At 45.0% G+C, this 18821-nt stretch overlaps 1 protein-coding gene across 1 annotated transcript in view; it reads right to left on the minus strand.

Moving 5' to 3' along the window:
- The window catches only part of PLXNA4 (plexin A4), a 451631-nt gene that overhangs the window by 87063 nt on the left and 345747 nt on the right, over nucleotides 1–18821 (minus strand). The window contains exons 9-10 of the mRNA XM_065743801.1: nucleotides 18356–18470; nucleotides 300–500 (exon numbers count right to left, since the gene is read on the minus strand). Of these exons, the coding sequence (XP_065599873.1) occupies nucleotides 300–500; nucleotides 18356–18470 (316 nt within the window). The remainder of the gene's footprint in view (nucleotides 1–299; nucleotides 501–18355; nucleotides 18471–18821) is intronic.

An 18821-nucleotide genomic window follows, 5' to 3' on the forward strand; every position in this document is an offset into this window, starting at 1 on the left:
TTAACCATGAGATAATATCTCTTGGTCATGGCTAAGGTTCTCCAGCATGGCTGAATGCTGGGATCCAAGGATGATGGACTACTGTTGGGTAATGCAAGCCAAACTTAAAGAGCAAAAGAGGTAGTCTGCAATCTACCAACCAGTCTTCCCCCAGCTTTAGCCGGAATCAGGTATACAGGAAGACAGACAAGGCTTCAGTACAATGCCAGGTCCCATGAGAACAGTGCTGTAGGCACTCCTGGTCCTCCTTTGGCCCTCTATCTCCCTCAGGCATGCCACAGGCAGCAGGGCTTGCTCACCGAAGTGTTCTGGCACTGCACACTGGAGCTGTTGAACCTCAGTGCAGGCACCCTCTGCTCATTGCCCTGGATGTTCAAGATGCATTCGTAGCCTCGCTGGCCAGACTGTGGCTGGGGCAGGTTTTTGGCCTTCAGCGTGATCGGTTTGATCACCTCCACTGGCACCAGGATCTTCTCAGCCTGCAGCAGCTGGGGGCAGTCCTGGGGAGAAAGAATACAATGCAATCAGTCAACAGGTGATTTTCCCAAACCCACGTGGAGTCCTCAATCTTCTCACTTCACATTCCACTTCAACGTTTCACCGAGCTGTTGTGTCTCCCTCCATTTCAGCCTATTATAAGGGATTCATGGGATATTACTGAGAAGGCTCAGACAAACAAGTGTGGAAGGACTGCTTTTATAGACCTTTGCCATATCCTTTTTCTCACCGCAGACTCTTGACCTTCAGAACTCAGGAGTGCTTCTGCTGGTGCTTCTTAATGCCTGCTCCATTAACCTGGTAGTAGGAAAGCAGTTGTGTCCCCTCTGGGGCTTTGCCTGGTTACGATGCCATGGCACAAGAAGTGAAGAAAGCAAAATCATGGCTTAACTCTTTGCCTCCACACAAAACAATGCACCACTGCACAAAGGGCACAGCTCCAGCTACCTCAAGCATGGCATTGTAAACCAGAATCTGGGCTATTTAAAAGATAATTTGATTTGGCTTAGAAAGAGACAGAACATTATAGATAAAATAGTATCTATATCATTTTCCCAAGAAGCAATTCTTACATAATGTGTGAAGATCTCCAGGAAAGATTTGCAATTGTTTCAGAAAAGGAGCAATGCTTAGTGGATGTTGCTAACTCAGCCATGTAGCAGGCTGTGCACCCAAATCTGTGATGGAGAAGGCTGAGTTCAAAGTGAGATGAATTGCCACAGCTTTAGTTAGAGCAGCAAAGCCCTGCTTCCTCATGGCACCATAAGAACACTGCAAGCTATCAAACACTTGTATTCTAGGAAGCTATCAACCCCTTAGGAAATAACTACAGTGTTTGTCTTGCTAATCCAAGGCACCTCGATGTAAAATGGGATTCCTTAAACAATCACCAGCATAGGAGAATCCCCAGTCAGGTTCAGCTGGTAGAAGCAGAGACAGGGAGAACTTTTACCTAAAGACATTAAAGATTAACCTGTAGTTCTGGCACTGAACAACAAGAGGAAAAATACTGATGCAGGGCTGAAGAATAAGGAAAGGAATTTAAGGGCTTGGAAGTGGAATTTATGGCTTATGAGAGCCTGGGAGCTTGTTAGAGCAGATGGTGGAAACTTCTCACTGAAGCAAACAGCTTAGTAAGATAAAGAAATGGATTAGACGTATAACATCTGCACTTAGACCAACCAGAAACAGAATTACAAGAGACATCAATCATCACACTGTGGGTGTGAGCCGATCCATGGCCAGGGGCAGCAAGAAAATCCAGCATCCACCCAGCACACAGCTGTAATGAAGTCTGGAAGCCTTTCTCAGTCCCCAGAGAGTGTATGTCTGTGCCTTTGGGGATGGAAGAGCTCTGGGGCAACTTGATTTCTTATCTGTGCTTACAGAGTGATGCTAATGATGTAAGTCCTTGACAACTGACAACTGATTTCAATTTGCCTTTCCAAGGTATCACCAGAACTTGGACAGCCAAGCACACAGTCACTGGAGCATGATGAAGGCGAACCATCTTGGGTCTGGTTGCAATTTGACTACATTAATCTGACACAAGGGTTTCCATAATGTGTACTGCCAAGGACTGAAATAAACAGGCTATCATGTTAACTTGGCAGTATAGTTTGTGGAGTGATGAGTTCTCACACAGTGTTTCTCTGCTGTCTTGAAGTTCTAGTGATGTGCAGTGCTTGGTTTGACTCCCAGGAGTCCTTGAGGAGCTACACCTTGTTCCAACACTCCCTACTCTTGCTGTTTGTCCCGTGACAAAAATATTCCCAGGGAATTAATAATGTTGGGACACAATAGTTGAGCTTCCACAGAAGTGTTTCTCTTAACAGGAGAACAAGGGTTGATAGTGTAGAAAGTCTTTCTAGCCTTGGGTTCAATGATCCTATCCCATCAAGGCATTTATTTAGGTTAGCTGCAGGGTTAAGTAGTTATTCAGCTTTAGAAAGTGAGGCATAACCTAACGCTGTGTGATATAGACCTATAACACCCCAGGGGGCAGGGTAAAGACCACCCCAGTGATCTGGGCTATGCTAGAAGCATGAGAGTGTCTAGTTGTGATCACTTCACCTGACACCATATGTAAATACCACTTGGGATCATATGTCTTTAAGACCAATAAATTTTCCCTTGCACAGGCCTGCATACCCAACATGTTCCAGGGCCAACAAATTAACTCCCTTTCTCTCTTTGGGCATAAGAACAGACCTTGGCACCATCTTCTTTATTATTTTCTTTCCCCAGCTAGAGTGGTTGAGAGAGAGATGCATTAGCAGAGTGAATCGGTGGGACAGGAGGATGGGAAAACCCTATCTGCTGCTGAGCAGCCATGTCCCAAGAGTGGGCATTTTGCCTGATGTCTGTCAAACAGAAAAGCCTTTGAAGGGGACTGGAGGATGGGTGTTGAAGATAGTCAACTATGTTACCTGCAGGCCAACCCCAGCTCTGCAGGCTGGTCTTTCTTGTTTAGCTTTATCCCGTTCCCCCCACCACTGGTGCTGTAACCTTTCTGATAACACTTGTTTCAAGTTCATTAACAAGCAGCGATTGTGGCAGCCCCAAAACAGGATTCGTTTGCATATAAAAAGCTTTGCAGTGCTGTGAGGAAGTTCATTATAGATAATTGAAGAGGCAAGCGCCATAAAGAGGAAATCCTCCCAATGTGGCCTTATCTGATTGACCTAATGTTCTTTCTAATTGAAATGGGGGGAAAAAGGCAATTTCATTAGGTGATGTGCCACATAAAAGCTAAGAACTTGGACTAGGCTCTGGGTTCAAATTCAAACACAGAACTCATTTTGTAGCTTGTGACAAGCCCTGCCCAGTCAGCTCCGTGTGTCTGCTCAGGATTATCAATTTGAAGGTACAACATCAACCAGCTCAGAGAGGACCCTGCAGCAGGAGGCAAGCAGAAGGGTCCTTACCAATTCTGATCAATTTCTCTTTGTCCTTTCTCTGCAGTGTGCATCCTCTATGCTGGAAGAGCAATTTTTTGCACCATGGACAGGAAGTAAAAGCACCCACTATCAACTACTGTACCAAGAAAAGGCACAATTCCATCCCATTTGTCTGTGGGATGTAATAAATTAAGCCTTCCCCTGAAAAGGGAGTTGGTTCAGATTCCAGAGGAGCTAAAATCCAGTTTAATCTGTAGCAGAGCATATGTGAAAGCAGACTCCTGTTGATTAATTTTGTGTGCGTAGTTTCATTCTATTCCTTAAATGCTTCCAAATGAGTCAGCCCTTTTAAAATAATATCCTCCACCCTTGCCAATTACTCATATCAGCAGTGATGCACTCCTCAAATCACTAAATTTTGCCAGTTATCAAGTCAGAGAGCTTTTGTACTGAAAACACTACAAGAAATGAGCTAAACTCATTGGGTCATTGGTTGTTTAATTTTCCTTATTTATGTCTCCTCACAGAATGACCACAAATGTGTTTTGCTGTAGCAGAAGTAACGAAGTCTCAGTAATATGAGAACTCTCTGCCTCCTTCTCTCTCATATATGTGTTACAACCCTCATCACTGCTATACCTGAGTGAGTCCCCAGTGAAGTGCCATCATGAGGAGTCAGCTAAAGAGAGGGATGAAGCCTCTCTGAGGCTGTGTGATCTTAGCCCTGAGCTAATTGCTTTGCTTCCTTTATGGCGCCCTATAAATGTCTAGTTACAATTTCTTGGGGATCTCATCGTGTTATTTCACAGTCAAAACTGAGGACAGATCAGAAATTCTGAGTTATCATCATTTCCCAGGTATGAAACATTTAGATAATGTGATACAGCATGGCACTGCTCCTGAACTTACTTAGTACAGTTTCAGTATTGTTATTTATGGCCAGTACCACGAGCCAAAATCTCACCAAAGCATTTTACATTTTCAGAAGGAAAATGAGTTTGAATCACTTTTAATGTTTGATTTTCTTCAACATGTCAGGGGGAAGGTTTTTACTGAGAGAGTAGTGAGGCGCTGGAACAGGCTGCCCTGTGAGGTTGTGGATGCCCTATCTCTAGAGGTGTTTAAGGTCAGCTTGGATGGGGCCCTGGGCAATCTGATTTATCACCTGATCCAGGGGTTGGCAACTCTGCCTGTTGCAGGAGGCTTGGAACTTGATCTTTGAGATCTCTTCCAACCCAAGCCATTTTATAATTTTATGAATGGCAGACATCCTACAGGGAAATGAGTAAATCAGCCCTGAGGGTTTCACAATGACCCACCCATCTACCAGCAGTCCATGCCTTTCACTGGGCTCCCCAAATTTGTCTTTTCCTGTGACATTCTTGTGTTCAAGAAATGTTTAGATATTGTACTAAGGGACATGGGGAAATGCTGGAGGTAGGTGGATGGTTGGACTAGACGATGGTGGAGATCTTTTCCAGCTTTGGTGATTCTATGATTCTGAGATTCATTCAGAGCATCTATGTGAGGGAAACTTCCATATTTTTTGCTTCTTGTTGATCCCTGGTGGCATTGACAGGATCTCTACTTTCTCCTGAGGGAAACTAGAGCCAACCTTTTGCTGACTGCACTGTAGGCATGTCTGTTAAAAAACAAACAAACAAAAAACCTATCCAAAATTATTTCTCATCCTTTTTTTTTTTTCCTGAAAGAGAATTCTCACTATTCAGATCCAGACATCCAGCACAATTTCCTTTACTTTTAAACTCAATGCATTTAGCTCATCTTTCCTCCTGACATCAGCTTCCAGTTCTCCGTCCTCAATGTCACTTTGTTGTTGCTGTGGTTTTGTTTGTTTACTCTGTTTTTAAAACTTTGCTTTATACGTCCTTTGTTCATAACAGTCATCTCTGTGCTTGCCTAAGTCATCCTGCCCAAAGGAACACAGAATCACTGAATCATCAAGGTTGGAAAGACCACCAAGACCGTCAAGTCCAATTATCAACCCATTCCCACCATGCCCAGTAACCACGTCCCTCATGCCACATCTGCCCTTTTCTTGAACACCTACAGGGACAGTGACTCCACCACCCCTTTGGACAGCCTGTTCCAATGCTTTACTGCTCTTTAAGAGAAGAAATTTTTCCTAATATCCAACCTGAAAATATCCAGTGTTATCACATGATCTAAGTGGGAATTGATTATTCCTTGCTCAAGCCCTTTTGGATCCCACAATAAATGATACTCAGATTGTTATTTACTCATGTGTTATGTAAAGATACATCTATTTTCTAATCTACCTGCTCTACTAAGATGCATTGTACTATGGCTTTCTCACCCACTCACTCTGTACTATAATCCATCTAGTAAGGTAAGTTTTGAGAGACATGAATTGGTTCTTCATAAAAATATCTAGACCACAGCATCTGGATGCCCTGTTTCTTAGATTAGAAGTCGTTTAAAAAATCAAAACCGAATCAATGAACAACAACAACAAGGAAATGAATGAAAAGAAGGAAGAAAAAATGAAAGGAAACACACACACAAAAAGACTTTTTGCCATTGATTTTGGAGGAATCGGATTTCTCCTGGATAAAAAGCAGGAAAACAGCACATTGGTATATGAGAGGCAGCAGGGACTGCCTCAAACATGTTGCCTGAATTTCTCTCTTGCACCTTGACAAAGTCACCCTGGGTCAGGGCTGCCCAAGCAGAATCAGTCACCTCTTTAGCAGCTGCCCTGCACTGCTGTAGAGAGCTTAGGATGACGAGCTGGTTTCACCAATGAATCACCCTTAAACTCTCACACAACTTCCCAGGCCCATGGTAATTTGGAGAACAAAGTAGCCATGAGCTTGGCATTACAGGAACAAAGGGGTGAGTTATAGTCCACGTTGTGTTTACATTATTACACCACTAATTCTTAGCATCATAAAATTATATTTAAAATTTACACGAATAGTGCCAGGGAATGTTATTAGGTTATAAAGTGGAATCAGGTCAATGTTTTGCAGGCAGGACTCCAAGCTTCATAAACTTCTGGACATATTTCCCCCAAATTTACATTGGCACCAGCAGCAATCAAACCAGCTACAAAAAGCTTACCCAGTCAAAGAATTTTTTAATGCACCATATATTTTATCTTCACTTCTTAAGTTTACAATGCTGTTAGTTTGATTGATGGTGTACTTATTTATTGGCACAGCAAAAGTAATAACACACGGAGAAAATACTCAGAACTTTAAAGGCAGCTGATGAGGAGAAAGCAAGAGGATTTATGGGAAGTGTAAACATCTGCAGAGACAACAAAGGGGTAATTGAGTCCTTGCATAGCTGTCACTTCTAGTGGTTGCTTTCTAGTTAAGAGTATTCCACGCACTCAGGATCAAATAAGCTTTCCTTTGTCAGATATTGCAAGTGATTCTGGTACTTGGGAAAAGCTGGCTGACCTGGAGTCTGGAGCTCATTTCATGAGAGAAGTGTGGCCCTGTTTAAGCTCTGTCCACTCTAGGAGCTACATACTTCAGTGTTGACTTGCACAGACATTGCTGCTGGACAGAGGCGTATGTTCAGATCAAATTAGATCACCTGCTATTTTCTCTTAGGTCCCTGGTTTCAGTGCTATGAAAGCTAGTGAGCAGTGACTGAAGTTGGTCACCAAAGAATGGATACTCAAAAAACAGAAGTTAAATGAACATAACCTCCTTTCATGTGACTCACTGCTGAATCCCACTGACTGGGAGTGAAGTGATGCCCCAAGGCCATGCAGGCTGTGTTGAGAAGTGGCCCAAGTCTTCTGAGAGCTGGATCCTGACCTAAGACAATTCTGCCTCTGAAGTCAGTCCGCACAACTCTGCTGATCAGCATTAATGATTTTACCCTCCTTTAATACTTTATTAATAAAGCCCTGCTCAGCTGGTCCATTATTTCACTGGGATCAAGGTCAGGCTGCCATAATTAGCTAAGCTCTGCATTAATCTTTTTTAAATAGAGACATAACATTAGCTTTTCTTCTTGAAACATGCTCAGAAAGAAAAGTGATGGTCAGGAGAGGAGGAGCCTTCTGGTCACTGGATGGAGAGAGTGGACTGGTGAAAATCAAAGTAGGTGATTGTGTCATTAGGTACATCTGCTCAGAGGAGAGATGTAGAAGCAACCTCAGTTTTGGTGTTTCCTGAGTGACGAATGCTTGGTTTTGAAATCATAAGGAGTATGAGCATGTCCATTGAGGAGAGCGACACTTGTGGATTAAAAACCCTGGCTAGGTAAGCCAGTCCTTTTAGGCTATCACACATGGTAGAACTAAACTGTGCAAAGCCACGGAAAGCTTGGGGCAGAGAACAGCTGAGCACAATCAGCTTGTGAAGCACTACTGTCTATCTTCTTTATTTATATTCTGTGAAACAGCATCCCTCCACCTAGCATGACTTCTTCTGTCCTTCTGCAAGGACTTACGTTTGAGATTCTAAAGACCTTTCATGCATAATAAAGCATTGCATATTCATACTCTGCACCACCATACCAATGAGTCTCCAAAGTTTCAGCATTGCAATAGTACTCCTTACTGGTTACTCATGAGTACCAATGACATCAACATGTCATTCAACAAAGCTACGTTTCCCATACATTTCTGCCCCAAAATGATTTTTGCATGCTAAAGGAACCAACCAATGCTCCTTCTGAAAAAACAAGAAGTCTCACGGCAACACTCATGTGCAGATTTCTGCTGTCTAGTTGAGCACTGAGCTCAAGCTGTACTGTTTCTTCATAAGGAAAGAAGAAAAACTCTTCTCTAACCTACCCATATTTTACAAAATTCATAGGAACTCCATATCTTTGAGAGCTTCACTCTCCAGCCTAAGTAGGCTGCAAACGGACAATGAGTTCAGAAGTCTACTAGAGGGGACTGAGTAACAGATGGATGGGACACACACGCACAGACCATGTTGATATGATTCCTCTTCCTTTGGAAACTAGGACAGAAGCCCAGAGACTCATAATATGCTGGCTTGCACAGTGGGAAGGTCAGGACAATGATATCATGACTCTTATCACCCTCCTCCTCACTGAGATCTGTGACAGCATTAGATAACATCCAAGCCAAAGCAAATGGACTCATGAGCAAAGACAAGGCAAAGGAAGGAGGTTCTGGGCTCAGCCTCTTGGAGATGTCCCAGGCAGAGCAGGAGACACAGTCCAGCATTACTTCTTATCTGTAGCTTCAAAATCCTGACAACGTTTCTCCTTGGCCAGGTCCCAAAAGCTCACATCCCGAAGCAGTGAATGTAGCTGATGCTGCAATGAAGAAAAGCAAAAAAAAATCCTACTTGAGGGCCAGGCCACCCCTCACCCCATGCTAAGACTGAAGAGGAATTGTCTTTCCTTTTTGAAAACAACTTTTCCCTTGCATTTCATAGTGTCCCTAGGTCACTAGTAGTCCTAACAGATGTCCAGATAGCCAGAAATTCCTGTTGTCACTTGAGGCTTTGCAATGGCATTGCACTGACTCAGGCTATCAAAACAACATAAGCTGTTCCTGATGTTATTTCAAGGGTGCTGTGTTGGCGGGGACAGATGAATATTACCCTGTTGCATTCTGAGATCACTCTGTCCTGTGGAATAAATAATCTTGCATTACAAAGATGAACTGCCCAGCTGGTATGAATAACATGTTGTATCGAGTATCAGATGCTTCTCACATCTACATTCAAACAAATCTCCCTCAGTTGCTCCAAGAAACTACATGAATATATCTCATGGTTGGAGAGGCTAAAGCCTAAGACCCAAGGTAAAAAAAAATGCATGTGTTGGTGGAAGATGAACAGCTCACAGCCAGGTCTTTATCCATCATTTATCATTTTGATGTGGTCTGGTTCCCAGTCTCAACACAGAGACATGATGAAGTTGCCCTGCGTCAGGTCAGATTTCCTGCAAATCTACCTCTATAATAACCAGAAAACCTGTTAAAAATGCAAAAACTGAATGAGTTCCTATCCTTTTACTCTACCAGCTGGAAGACGGTGGAACAGAAAGTCTCAGAGGTGATAAAAGGTACCCAGAAAAACAACAGATCAAACCAAACACAGGTCTTCCACCTTCTTCACCTCGGTTCAAGTCAGTACAAGTGATGGCTTCCCACAAAAGCGAAGTGCCCAATCTGCAAATGCTCAGACACTTCTTAAGAACAGCCTCCACTGAGACTACAGCTCCAGGTACTGTAGAAGCACATACTGACAGAAAGTTCTTAGCCAAGCCACAAGAGGATTTGAGAGACAGAGGCACAGAAATGTGAAGATGTCCAAGCCAACTCAGAAAACTCTCATCTGCTGAAATGAAGCCCCACGCAATGACTGACGTTGCCTCTGAGCAGCATCCCCTTCTATTACCATGCTCTTACATAAGCTACTACCATACCTCTAATAGGCCTACATGAACAAGGGGAAAGATTTCTGCCTTATCTGTAGTTTCTGTGTTTAATTTCATAGAATGGTTTGGGTTGGAAAGGACCTTAAGGATCATCTAGTTCCAACACCACTGCCATGGGCAGAGGTGCCACCAGATTGCCCAAAGCCCCATTCAATCTGATGCTGCACTGCTCCAGGCATCCAGAGCTGTTCTGGGCAACCTACTCCACAATTATTTCTTCCTAGAGTTGTTTAAATGACTGCTTCTGAAATGGGGGTATCCACAAGAAATCACATTTCTGCTCCTGAAAAAAATGCTTAAACCAGGAACAAGGGCTGAAATTCAAAATCAACGGGAGTTCTGACCTACAACTTGATCCAAACCAACAGCTACAGCCTCCTCCCTGCCATCCCCTGGGCAGGATGTCAACAGGACTGGACTGCATCACCACACACACTTAAAAAGTGATGAACACCTATCCCCCATGCTGCTTAGAGGCAGGTTCCACCATGCAGTGCTATGCCAGTTCTTAGCTGCATGGGGTGCAGATTGTTTCTGTGAGGATCTGCACGCTACCTGCTGCTCGCCTAGAGCTGCTCCCAGTCCCCTCACCTCTCCTGCTGGTCCCCTTCCCTCTCACAGCACTTGGATGCAGCAGGTTTCTGCTGTTTCCATAGAAACTGCACCTCCCCTTAATGATAGACAGGTGCTAGGATAAGTGAGTGGATAATCAACAAGCAGGGAATGATTTGGTGCTCTGGTTTTGACCTCCGTGCAGCTGTCATTAATGCCCATGAGACATTAATTTGAGCAGGGGTGGGCTTTCTCTTCTCCCCAGACTGATGCCTGTAGCAGCCACCTCTCTGGCCAAGCTAACAGAGGCTGGAAACGAGAGCAGGAGGGAAACAGAGTGGTTGCCACAGCAACGACTGAAGATGCATCACAGGAAGGCTTGTCCACACCAGGGAGCAAAGAGTTCATCACATTCATCAGGTGGCCCATGGGGCATTCAACCCCACCTCTATGCAGCCACCCAGGCATTTCTGCAGGGACATATTTTGGAAGGATCTGGGCACTTTCCTTTTGTGAGGGCATATGTATAGAGAACCTGTGGATGCCCCATCCCTAGAGGCACTCAAGGACGGGTTGGATGGGGCACTGGGCAGTCTGATCTGGTGGGTGGCAATCAGCCCACAGCAGGGGATTTGGAGCTGGATGATCTGTTAAGGTCCCTCCGATCCTAAGACATTCTGTGATTCTATAATATGGAGTTCCCAAGACCTGCCTGTTCTGTGACAAGGTAACTGCCTAAAGCCTTCCCTGAGCCAGGCTGGGATGCGCCAGCATGATGGGAAGGGTGCTGCTGAGTTTTAGAAAACTCCATAATAAGAAAATGTAGGTGTCTGCCAGCACAGATCGATCTGTCATTATCCTTCCTTGCTTTCTTTTTTTCCTCCCATCTCCCTCTTTTCCCCCCAGGAGGAACAAGCAGCAACAAAACAGTGCATTTCTTTGCAGAGGCTGCCAGCACAGCTCTTCATTCAGCAAGAGGCAGAGCAGGCGCCAGGCGAAGCAGCACTGTGCTCTTCAGCAGCTGCTCGCCAGCATGCAGCTCACACAGCTTTCTACCACTTTTGACAAATTAATATTTGAAGCAGTTGCTTCTTTTATGTGGGCTTTACTGTCATTAGCACGTACAACTCTGCATAAAACACTTCGGTGCGAGATCTTTTCTTCTCTTTTTAGGCAGCAGATGAAAATCCTTTTAATAAAAAGCTTGTTTGGGGGAGGAAGAAAAACACAGGCACACGCAAATCGGCTGAGCAGAGAAAGATGAAAACCTCCTTCAAGGTAATTAAATGATTATGTATCTTTTAAACCCAGCAGATAACAGATTTGTTATCGAGGCTTGCTTTTCGCTTCTGCCTTTTTTTCCCTCTTTTTCCCCTACACAAAGCTAAAATCCTTGCAAGGCCCAGAACAAGATAGGGTTCATCTTTCAGAAGACGGCACAAAAGAAGACTTAATCCTTTATCCCATCAACTCAAGTAGGCTGCTCCAGCTTACCCCCAGCCTTGTACAGATGTTTGGGAAAAGCTGACATGAGAACTATGCCACTGGACCAGCTGTACTGGGTAACAGACATCAGGGATGATGAGTCCCTGTCACACTTCATATCAATTGGTTTACTACTCTGTGCCTCAGTTTACCTCCAATACTTGTTGGCTGCCTTTTCCACTTACAGAGAGAACGAATGAGCTCTTACTTTGTGACTGTGCCAGTGAGGAAGGGTTGATTTCATCAGGGGTTAGGCTGCAATGCAATGCTTCACAGTGCAACGCTGAATCTGCAGCGTGACTTTCGCAGCCATCAACAACAAATGTCAGAAGCAGAAACGCAATGTGCAAGAAACAAATACGGACACAGCCAGATCCCCTCTGTAGACTGTGATTCCATCCATCTTTACTACCTGCTTTGTTTAGGAAAAGAGAACTAACAAAAGAATAAAACCAACCAACCAAAAATGAACAAACAAACAACAAAAAAAATCACATAGTGTTTAAAATGTCTTTTTTCATCCTTCTCTCCCTTCCTGCCACCAACAGCAATAATATCAGCTCCATTTTATAAAGCAAGAACTCACTCAGTATATTTCAAGTGAGTGCACTTGGCTTTCAAAAACCTGCTGTAAAGGGAAATTATACGTCAAGGTGTAGTATTTCTGCCACAAATCATCCAGAGACATCGTCAACCCCATTTGATTGAGTTCAGCACCATAATCATAAATACTCTTGCTTTATGACCATGCTGGAGTTCTTAACCAGGAGCAAACACAGGTTTTCCCAAGGCACCAAAAGCAGTTGATTCAGCTCCATTACGAGCAGAGCTGATTCACCAAGCACTGATCAAATGCCAGGTATGTAGCCAGTGTGGGATGTGCCTCTTTATCCTATTTGTCACCTTTGGTTTCGTTTTGCAGGGTGATAGAAGGACAGCTACCCTATTGTAGCCTAGGACTGGATGATCACAACTGTCCACAATATCATTCAAAAGCCCCTTTGGACAGTAGGTTACAAACTACACAGAGATAAACAGCATTTTCCTTTCTGATCAGGATGGATAATGGCCAGTATCTTTCTGTCTTCCACCAGGGTCAGTCTCAAGCTCATCCTGTGTTCTGCAGTAATTGACAACTCATACTTCAAGGAAAAGAAAAAACACTAAAAAAAAACCAAACAATTTTTCAGTGCATGAGACTTGAAAAAAATTAAGGCTGAACCCACGGAAATCCAGAAACTCATGAGATATGCTAAGGAAATGGGGTCAGAAGTACAGAAGGACACAAGTCTCCCTTCACTGTGCTTCATGCTGGTCCCAGGGCAAAGGGTACCAGCCCGGTCAGATTATTTGCAACCCAGGCCATCTGGAGAGTGGGAAGCCTCAACTCACACAAGGGTGAGATGCTGTGCAGGCAAAGAGGGAAAGAAATCATCCAGAAGAAGGTGTATCAGCAAAGGGCAAGTGAAAACCATAGTGTTGGTAAGGGGAGCAGGCTTGGCATGCCAGTAGTGATGATTACAGAGGAAGAGAGTTTCTGACCCTGATCCATATGACAAAGCAGAACCAATATTTATTTGCTTGGCAGAGAGATTCATGAAGCATGGAGACCATGTGATCCTGGAAGCCAGCCATGCTAATCTGATCTGTAGTCTCAGAGAAGGACTTCAAATGTGATAGTCCAACCATCCCACACTTGTAGTTTCCCATCGGTATGTCCTCAAAACTTAAGCATTTAAGAGGCACTCATGCCCAGATGGTGCTGAACACACCCTTTTTGCATCCTTAGGGAGACAAAGTACTTGCAGAGAAAAGGGGAACACAGCAGATGGAGACTAAAAGCCATTAAAAAAAGACCCACTCACAGTGATGATATGTTGGGAGCTCTACTGAAGACAGCATTGGGAGGGCTGGAAGTGCACCTCAGCCCTGTTAACCTTGCAAGTCATGTTACTTCATCAGGAACTGGGTGGAGGTCAGAAAGGCCAAGGGAGAGCCAGGCTTGGCTTCAAGATACCAAATGGTTTTTGCTATTCAGGGAACTCACCCAGTGCATAAGTTCAGTACAGGGCAGAAAAAGAAAGAACTAAAGGTGAAAATGAAAAACAGTGGAGATTTCAGTAGTGATGAGTCAGTGAGAAGATGACTTCTTAAGAAAAGCAGAATTTATTTTGTAATTTGTCAAAAGTGTAAACTGATAAGTTTTGAAGTGTACTTTGACAAAAATACATCTGGCCACTCAGAGAAGGCAAATATGCATTTGACAGAATGCACTGGTGATGCCATCCTTTCCCTGTTTGAGTGTCTTTGAGGGCCCCAGACAGCAATGAGAATGACTCTAAAGCTACAAGATATTTCTCACATTGACAAGCAGAAAGCTGTCACTGATAGTTTCAATTTTGCAAGGCCATTATTTTTGCAGATATTATCCATTCTTTCCAGTGCTGGGAAGTTTTTAATCTGTGCAGCAGATAGCAAAAATAGCTCTGAACTGAGCAGCTGACAACCAAATGTCTCCCATGGGCAACAGGTTTATGCCCAGATGTGGATTTGCTGCAGAAGCCAAGGGGGCTGAAACCATCATTAGCAATGACCATTGTAATGTACCTGTATTTCATGATGCTGTCGTTTCTTGTAGATCAATAGTTGTCTTTTAAGAGTTTGTACACTTACTTGATACACTGAAAGATCAGAGTGTGAGTACTTGAAACTCAGCAGAAAAAAATAAAGGGGATAGAAGGTAGAAAGAACCAACAGACAAATCCTCTCACATTTTAACTGTCTCTTTGTCTGAAGATGGCACCTTTAAGAAACTCAATGAGAGGTCATACAGTGATGGAAAAAGTATGCTCAAATGTGGAGGTCTAGGGAAGACAGCGAGTCAGCTGCATTCTCCCAGTTCTTCAGAACAAGATCTTAGTGGGAATAAGAGTGAAAACTCTCCCTATCGAACTGAGATGATGAAGAGTTTCACATGATCTTTCTGATGGAAATGAGTCAGAAATACCAAGAAAGCTGAGGCAGGTGGAGATGCACTGAGACTTGCAGTTCTTTCATGTGCAACAGCTGGAGGAGAGGAGATAGGAATTGAGAAGGTGAGTCTTGTGCTTAGTGCATAAAACCCATCAGAGGACTGCCAGAGGAGATGAACAATGAGACAAAGTGCCTCACCAAATGCCATCTGCTCTAGAGAATGAGGTACCTCCAGTTCCTGATGTGGAAGCTACAGAGACCTACATCCACCAAAACTGACCAAATTCTGCCAAAGGCTTCAACAGAATTATAGAATATCCTGAGCTGGAAGAGATTCATAAGATCATCAAGTCCAACTGCTAACTCCACACAGGACTGCCCAAATATCAGTCCATCTGCCTAAGAGCATTATCCAGAAGCTCCTTGAACTCCAGCAAGCTCAGTGCTGTGACCATTTCCTTTGGGAGACTCTTCCAATACCCAACAGCCCTCTCATTAAATTACATTTTCCTGATATCCAAACTGAGCTCCCCCCATCACAGTTTCATGCCATTCCCTTAGGTTCTACTGCTGGTCACCATAAGTTCATAAGTTCATAAGTTCATAAGGTTGGAAAGGACCTATAAGATCATCTAGTCCAACCATCCTCCTATCACTATCTCTACCCAACTACTAAATTAAGTCCTTAAGCACCTCATCTAAACGCTTCTTGAACAGCGCTAGGGATGGTGCCTCAACCACCTCCCTAGGCAGGCCATTCCAGTGCCTGACCACTCTTTCAGAAAAGAAATGCTTCCTGAGGTCTAATCTAAATCTTCCCTGGCGCAACTTGTGGCCATTCCCTCTCGTCCTGTCATTACTTATCAGGGAGAAGAGGCCTACCCCCTCCTCACCACAACCCCCCTTCAGGAAGTGGTAGAGTGCTATAAGGTCTCCTCTGAGCCTCCTCTTCTCCAGACTAAACAATCCCAGCTCCCTCAGCCGCTCCTCATAAGACTTGTGCTCCAGGCCCCTCACCAGTTTTGTTGCCCTTCTCTGAACACGCTCCAGGGCCTCAATGTCCTTCTTGTAGTGAGGGGCCCAAAACTGAACACAGTACTCGAGGTGCGGCCGCACCAGAGCTGAGTACAGGGGGATGATCACCTCCCTGCTCCTGCTGGCTACACTATTTCTAATACAGGCCAGGATGCTGTTGGCCTTCTTAGCCACCTGTGCACACTGCCGGCTCATGTTGAGCCGAGCATCAACCAACACCCCCAGGTCCTTTTCCTCTCTACATTCTTCAAGCCATTCTGCCCCAAGCCTATAGCATTGCATGGGGTTATTGTGGCCAAAGTGCAGGACCCGGCACTTGGTCTTATTGAACCTCATCCCATTTTGCTCAGCCCAGCTGTTCAGCCTATCCAAATCCCTCTGAAGGGCCTCCCTACCCTCAGGCAGTTTGACACATCCTCCCAGCTTTGTGTCATCTGCAAACTTACTGAGGGTACACTCAATTCCCTCATCTAGGTCATCAATAAAGATATTAAACAAGATGGGCCCCAAAACTGACCCTTGGGGGACACCACTCGTTACAGGACGCCAGCTGGACTTAACTCCATTAACCACTACCCTCTGGGCACGGCCCTCCAGCCAGTTCTCCACCCAGAGAAGAGTGAACCTGTCCACACCACGGGCTGCCAGTTTCCTTAGGAGAATACTGTGGGAGACCGTGTCAAAGGCCTTGCTGAAGTCCAGGTAGACTACATCAACAGCCTTTCCCTCATCTACCTGTCTGGTCACCCAGTCATAGAAGGAGATGAGGTTGGACAAGCACGACCTGCCCCTGGTGAACCCGTGCTGGCTGGGTCTGATCCCTTTATTGCCATGCACGTGTCGTGTGATCTCCCTCAATATCATCTGTTCCATAACTTTCCCTGATACCGAGGTCAGGCTGACAGGCCTGTAGTTCCCCGGGTCTTCCTTACGGCCTTTCTTGAAGATGGGAGTCACATCGGCAAGCCTCCAATCTTGTGGGACCTCTCCAGATAACCAGGAATGCTGATAGATGGCAGAAAGTGGCTCGGCAATCACCTCTGCTAGCTCCCTCAGCACCCTTGGGTGGATCCCATCTGGCCCCATGGACTTGTGGCAGTTCAGATGGAGGAGAAGATCTCTGACCGTCTCTGCTGGCGCCTCTGCACCAGAGGAATGCAAGGTAATAGATTCTGTCTGGTTGGAATAGGGTTTAACCTCGGGCTGCCATCTGTACCACTTCACCCTAAGCAGGGGGTATCAAATATCCACCCTCTAAGCTCTCAGTAAGTTTTCCAGCAGGTTAACAGCAAATGCTGAATCCTGCTAGACAAAGAGCTGGCAACCTCCCTGCTTGTGAATATTTATGACTTGTCCCAATGCCTGTGCAGTTCAGGATGTCTGCTCCAGGACATCTCAACCAGCACATATGTTAAGGGAGTAGTGGGAGGGGACAGGGGATGCCATAGGAGTGTGAAACCATTACAAGCATGTCCTTCTGTCCAACAAACTGGGTTGCCTGGGGCACAGGCTGGGGGATAGGCAAGGGAATATTTTAAAAACACAAGACCCAGCAAGCAGTGCAGGGAGAACTGTGGATTTCAGCCTCCAAATGCAGTGCACGTCAGTGGAGATTTCAGCAGCTGCCTCTGTGCCCGGTGGTTCAGCAGATATCAGATCTCTTAATGGGTACTGGTCCCTTGGGCCAGGCACACAACGAACCATCTCAGGTCATTTACCAGACCAGCCAGGATGCTTTCAGACTGTTCCTGACCAGGAAGTAATTAAGTAGCTTCCTATTTGTATTCTCCCGAGCTCCACTTGTCTGCAAGTGCTCATTAGTTACAATACAGCCAGACAGCATTTGCAGTGCAGCAGCCAACTCTGTATTAAGCCCCAAGGTCCAGTTCAGCTCTAGCTCAGAGACTGGTAATGAGGCATTCCCTGGCCTCTGCTGATAGTGGTTTGGTGTACTGGCCATTAGAAACCAAACACACAAAGCCACCAACACCCTCAAAGCGCTGCTGAAATCCACTGCTACTGTTTTCATAGCCCTAAATACTCCCCAGATCTCTGTAGCTTGGAGTATTTGCTTAGAGGCAGCATCTTCTTCCCCTCTCCAGGTAGAAATGCATGACCAGCATTTCCTATTGCTCCCAGTCAGGGGCTTCTCATTTGCTGCTGGTAGATGCAATGGCTTCCTGAGGTGGCACACTCTCTACAGGTGTGCCTTATTTTTGGATGAAACCCACCACCAACCCCTCCTAGTCCCAACAGCACATAAATATTGGCTATATCTTGGCAAGGACCATGATCCAGCATATGATGGCTCTCACCAGAGCTTGTAGTTATCACCACTTTGCTGGTATTGCACAGAGCTTCTCTGCATGATGCCCCAACACTCTGGGGATGGGCACCATCTTCCAAATGGGTTTCAGTGGGAGGAAGAGGAGCTGAGCCAAACAATCTCTGAGTAGCCCCCACACACAGCACGTGCCCCTGCCTACCTCAGGCAGCTTGACTCGTCCCTCCTGGAAGGAGCAGGAGCTGGGGTCATGAGTGCAGACGTGGCGGTACTTGCACCAGTGGCACCGGTAAGGGCTCTCCACACACGACAGACACCTGCAGATGGAGGGAAAGAGTAATCATTTGGCCAGCCTGGCCTCTTCAACAAACAGGACAGACCAGGAGGTTGAGAGTCTTTGCCGGAGATAAAAATAGCCCACCAAACTTTACTTTTACAATACCAGTGGAAAAACACAGACTTAGAACTGACCTGACATCATTAGGTCTCCAGATGGCACTTTGTGTACCACGGCCTAAGTTGGGTTTCACTGTGACCAATGTTTTTCATACTATTTAGAAAATGTAGACTGCTTTAGTGTTGTACTAACTGGACTAATGATATTTTTTGTTGTACTTTGGTTACCTGCTACTACTTTTAATGAGATTTACAACAGGTCCTTGGCTTCA

This window comes from Cyrtonyx montezumae, unplaced genomic scaffold (assembly GCF_038088225.1).
Source record: "Cyrtonyx montezumae isolate F1298 unplaced genomic scaffold, pur_monq_1.0 scaffold_3, whole genome shotgun sequence".
In the NCBI taxonomy this organism is placed as follows: Eukaryota; Metazoa; Chordata; class Aves; order Galliformes; family Odontophoridae; genus Cyrtonyx; species Cyrtonyx montezumae.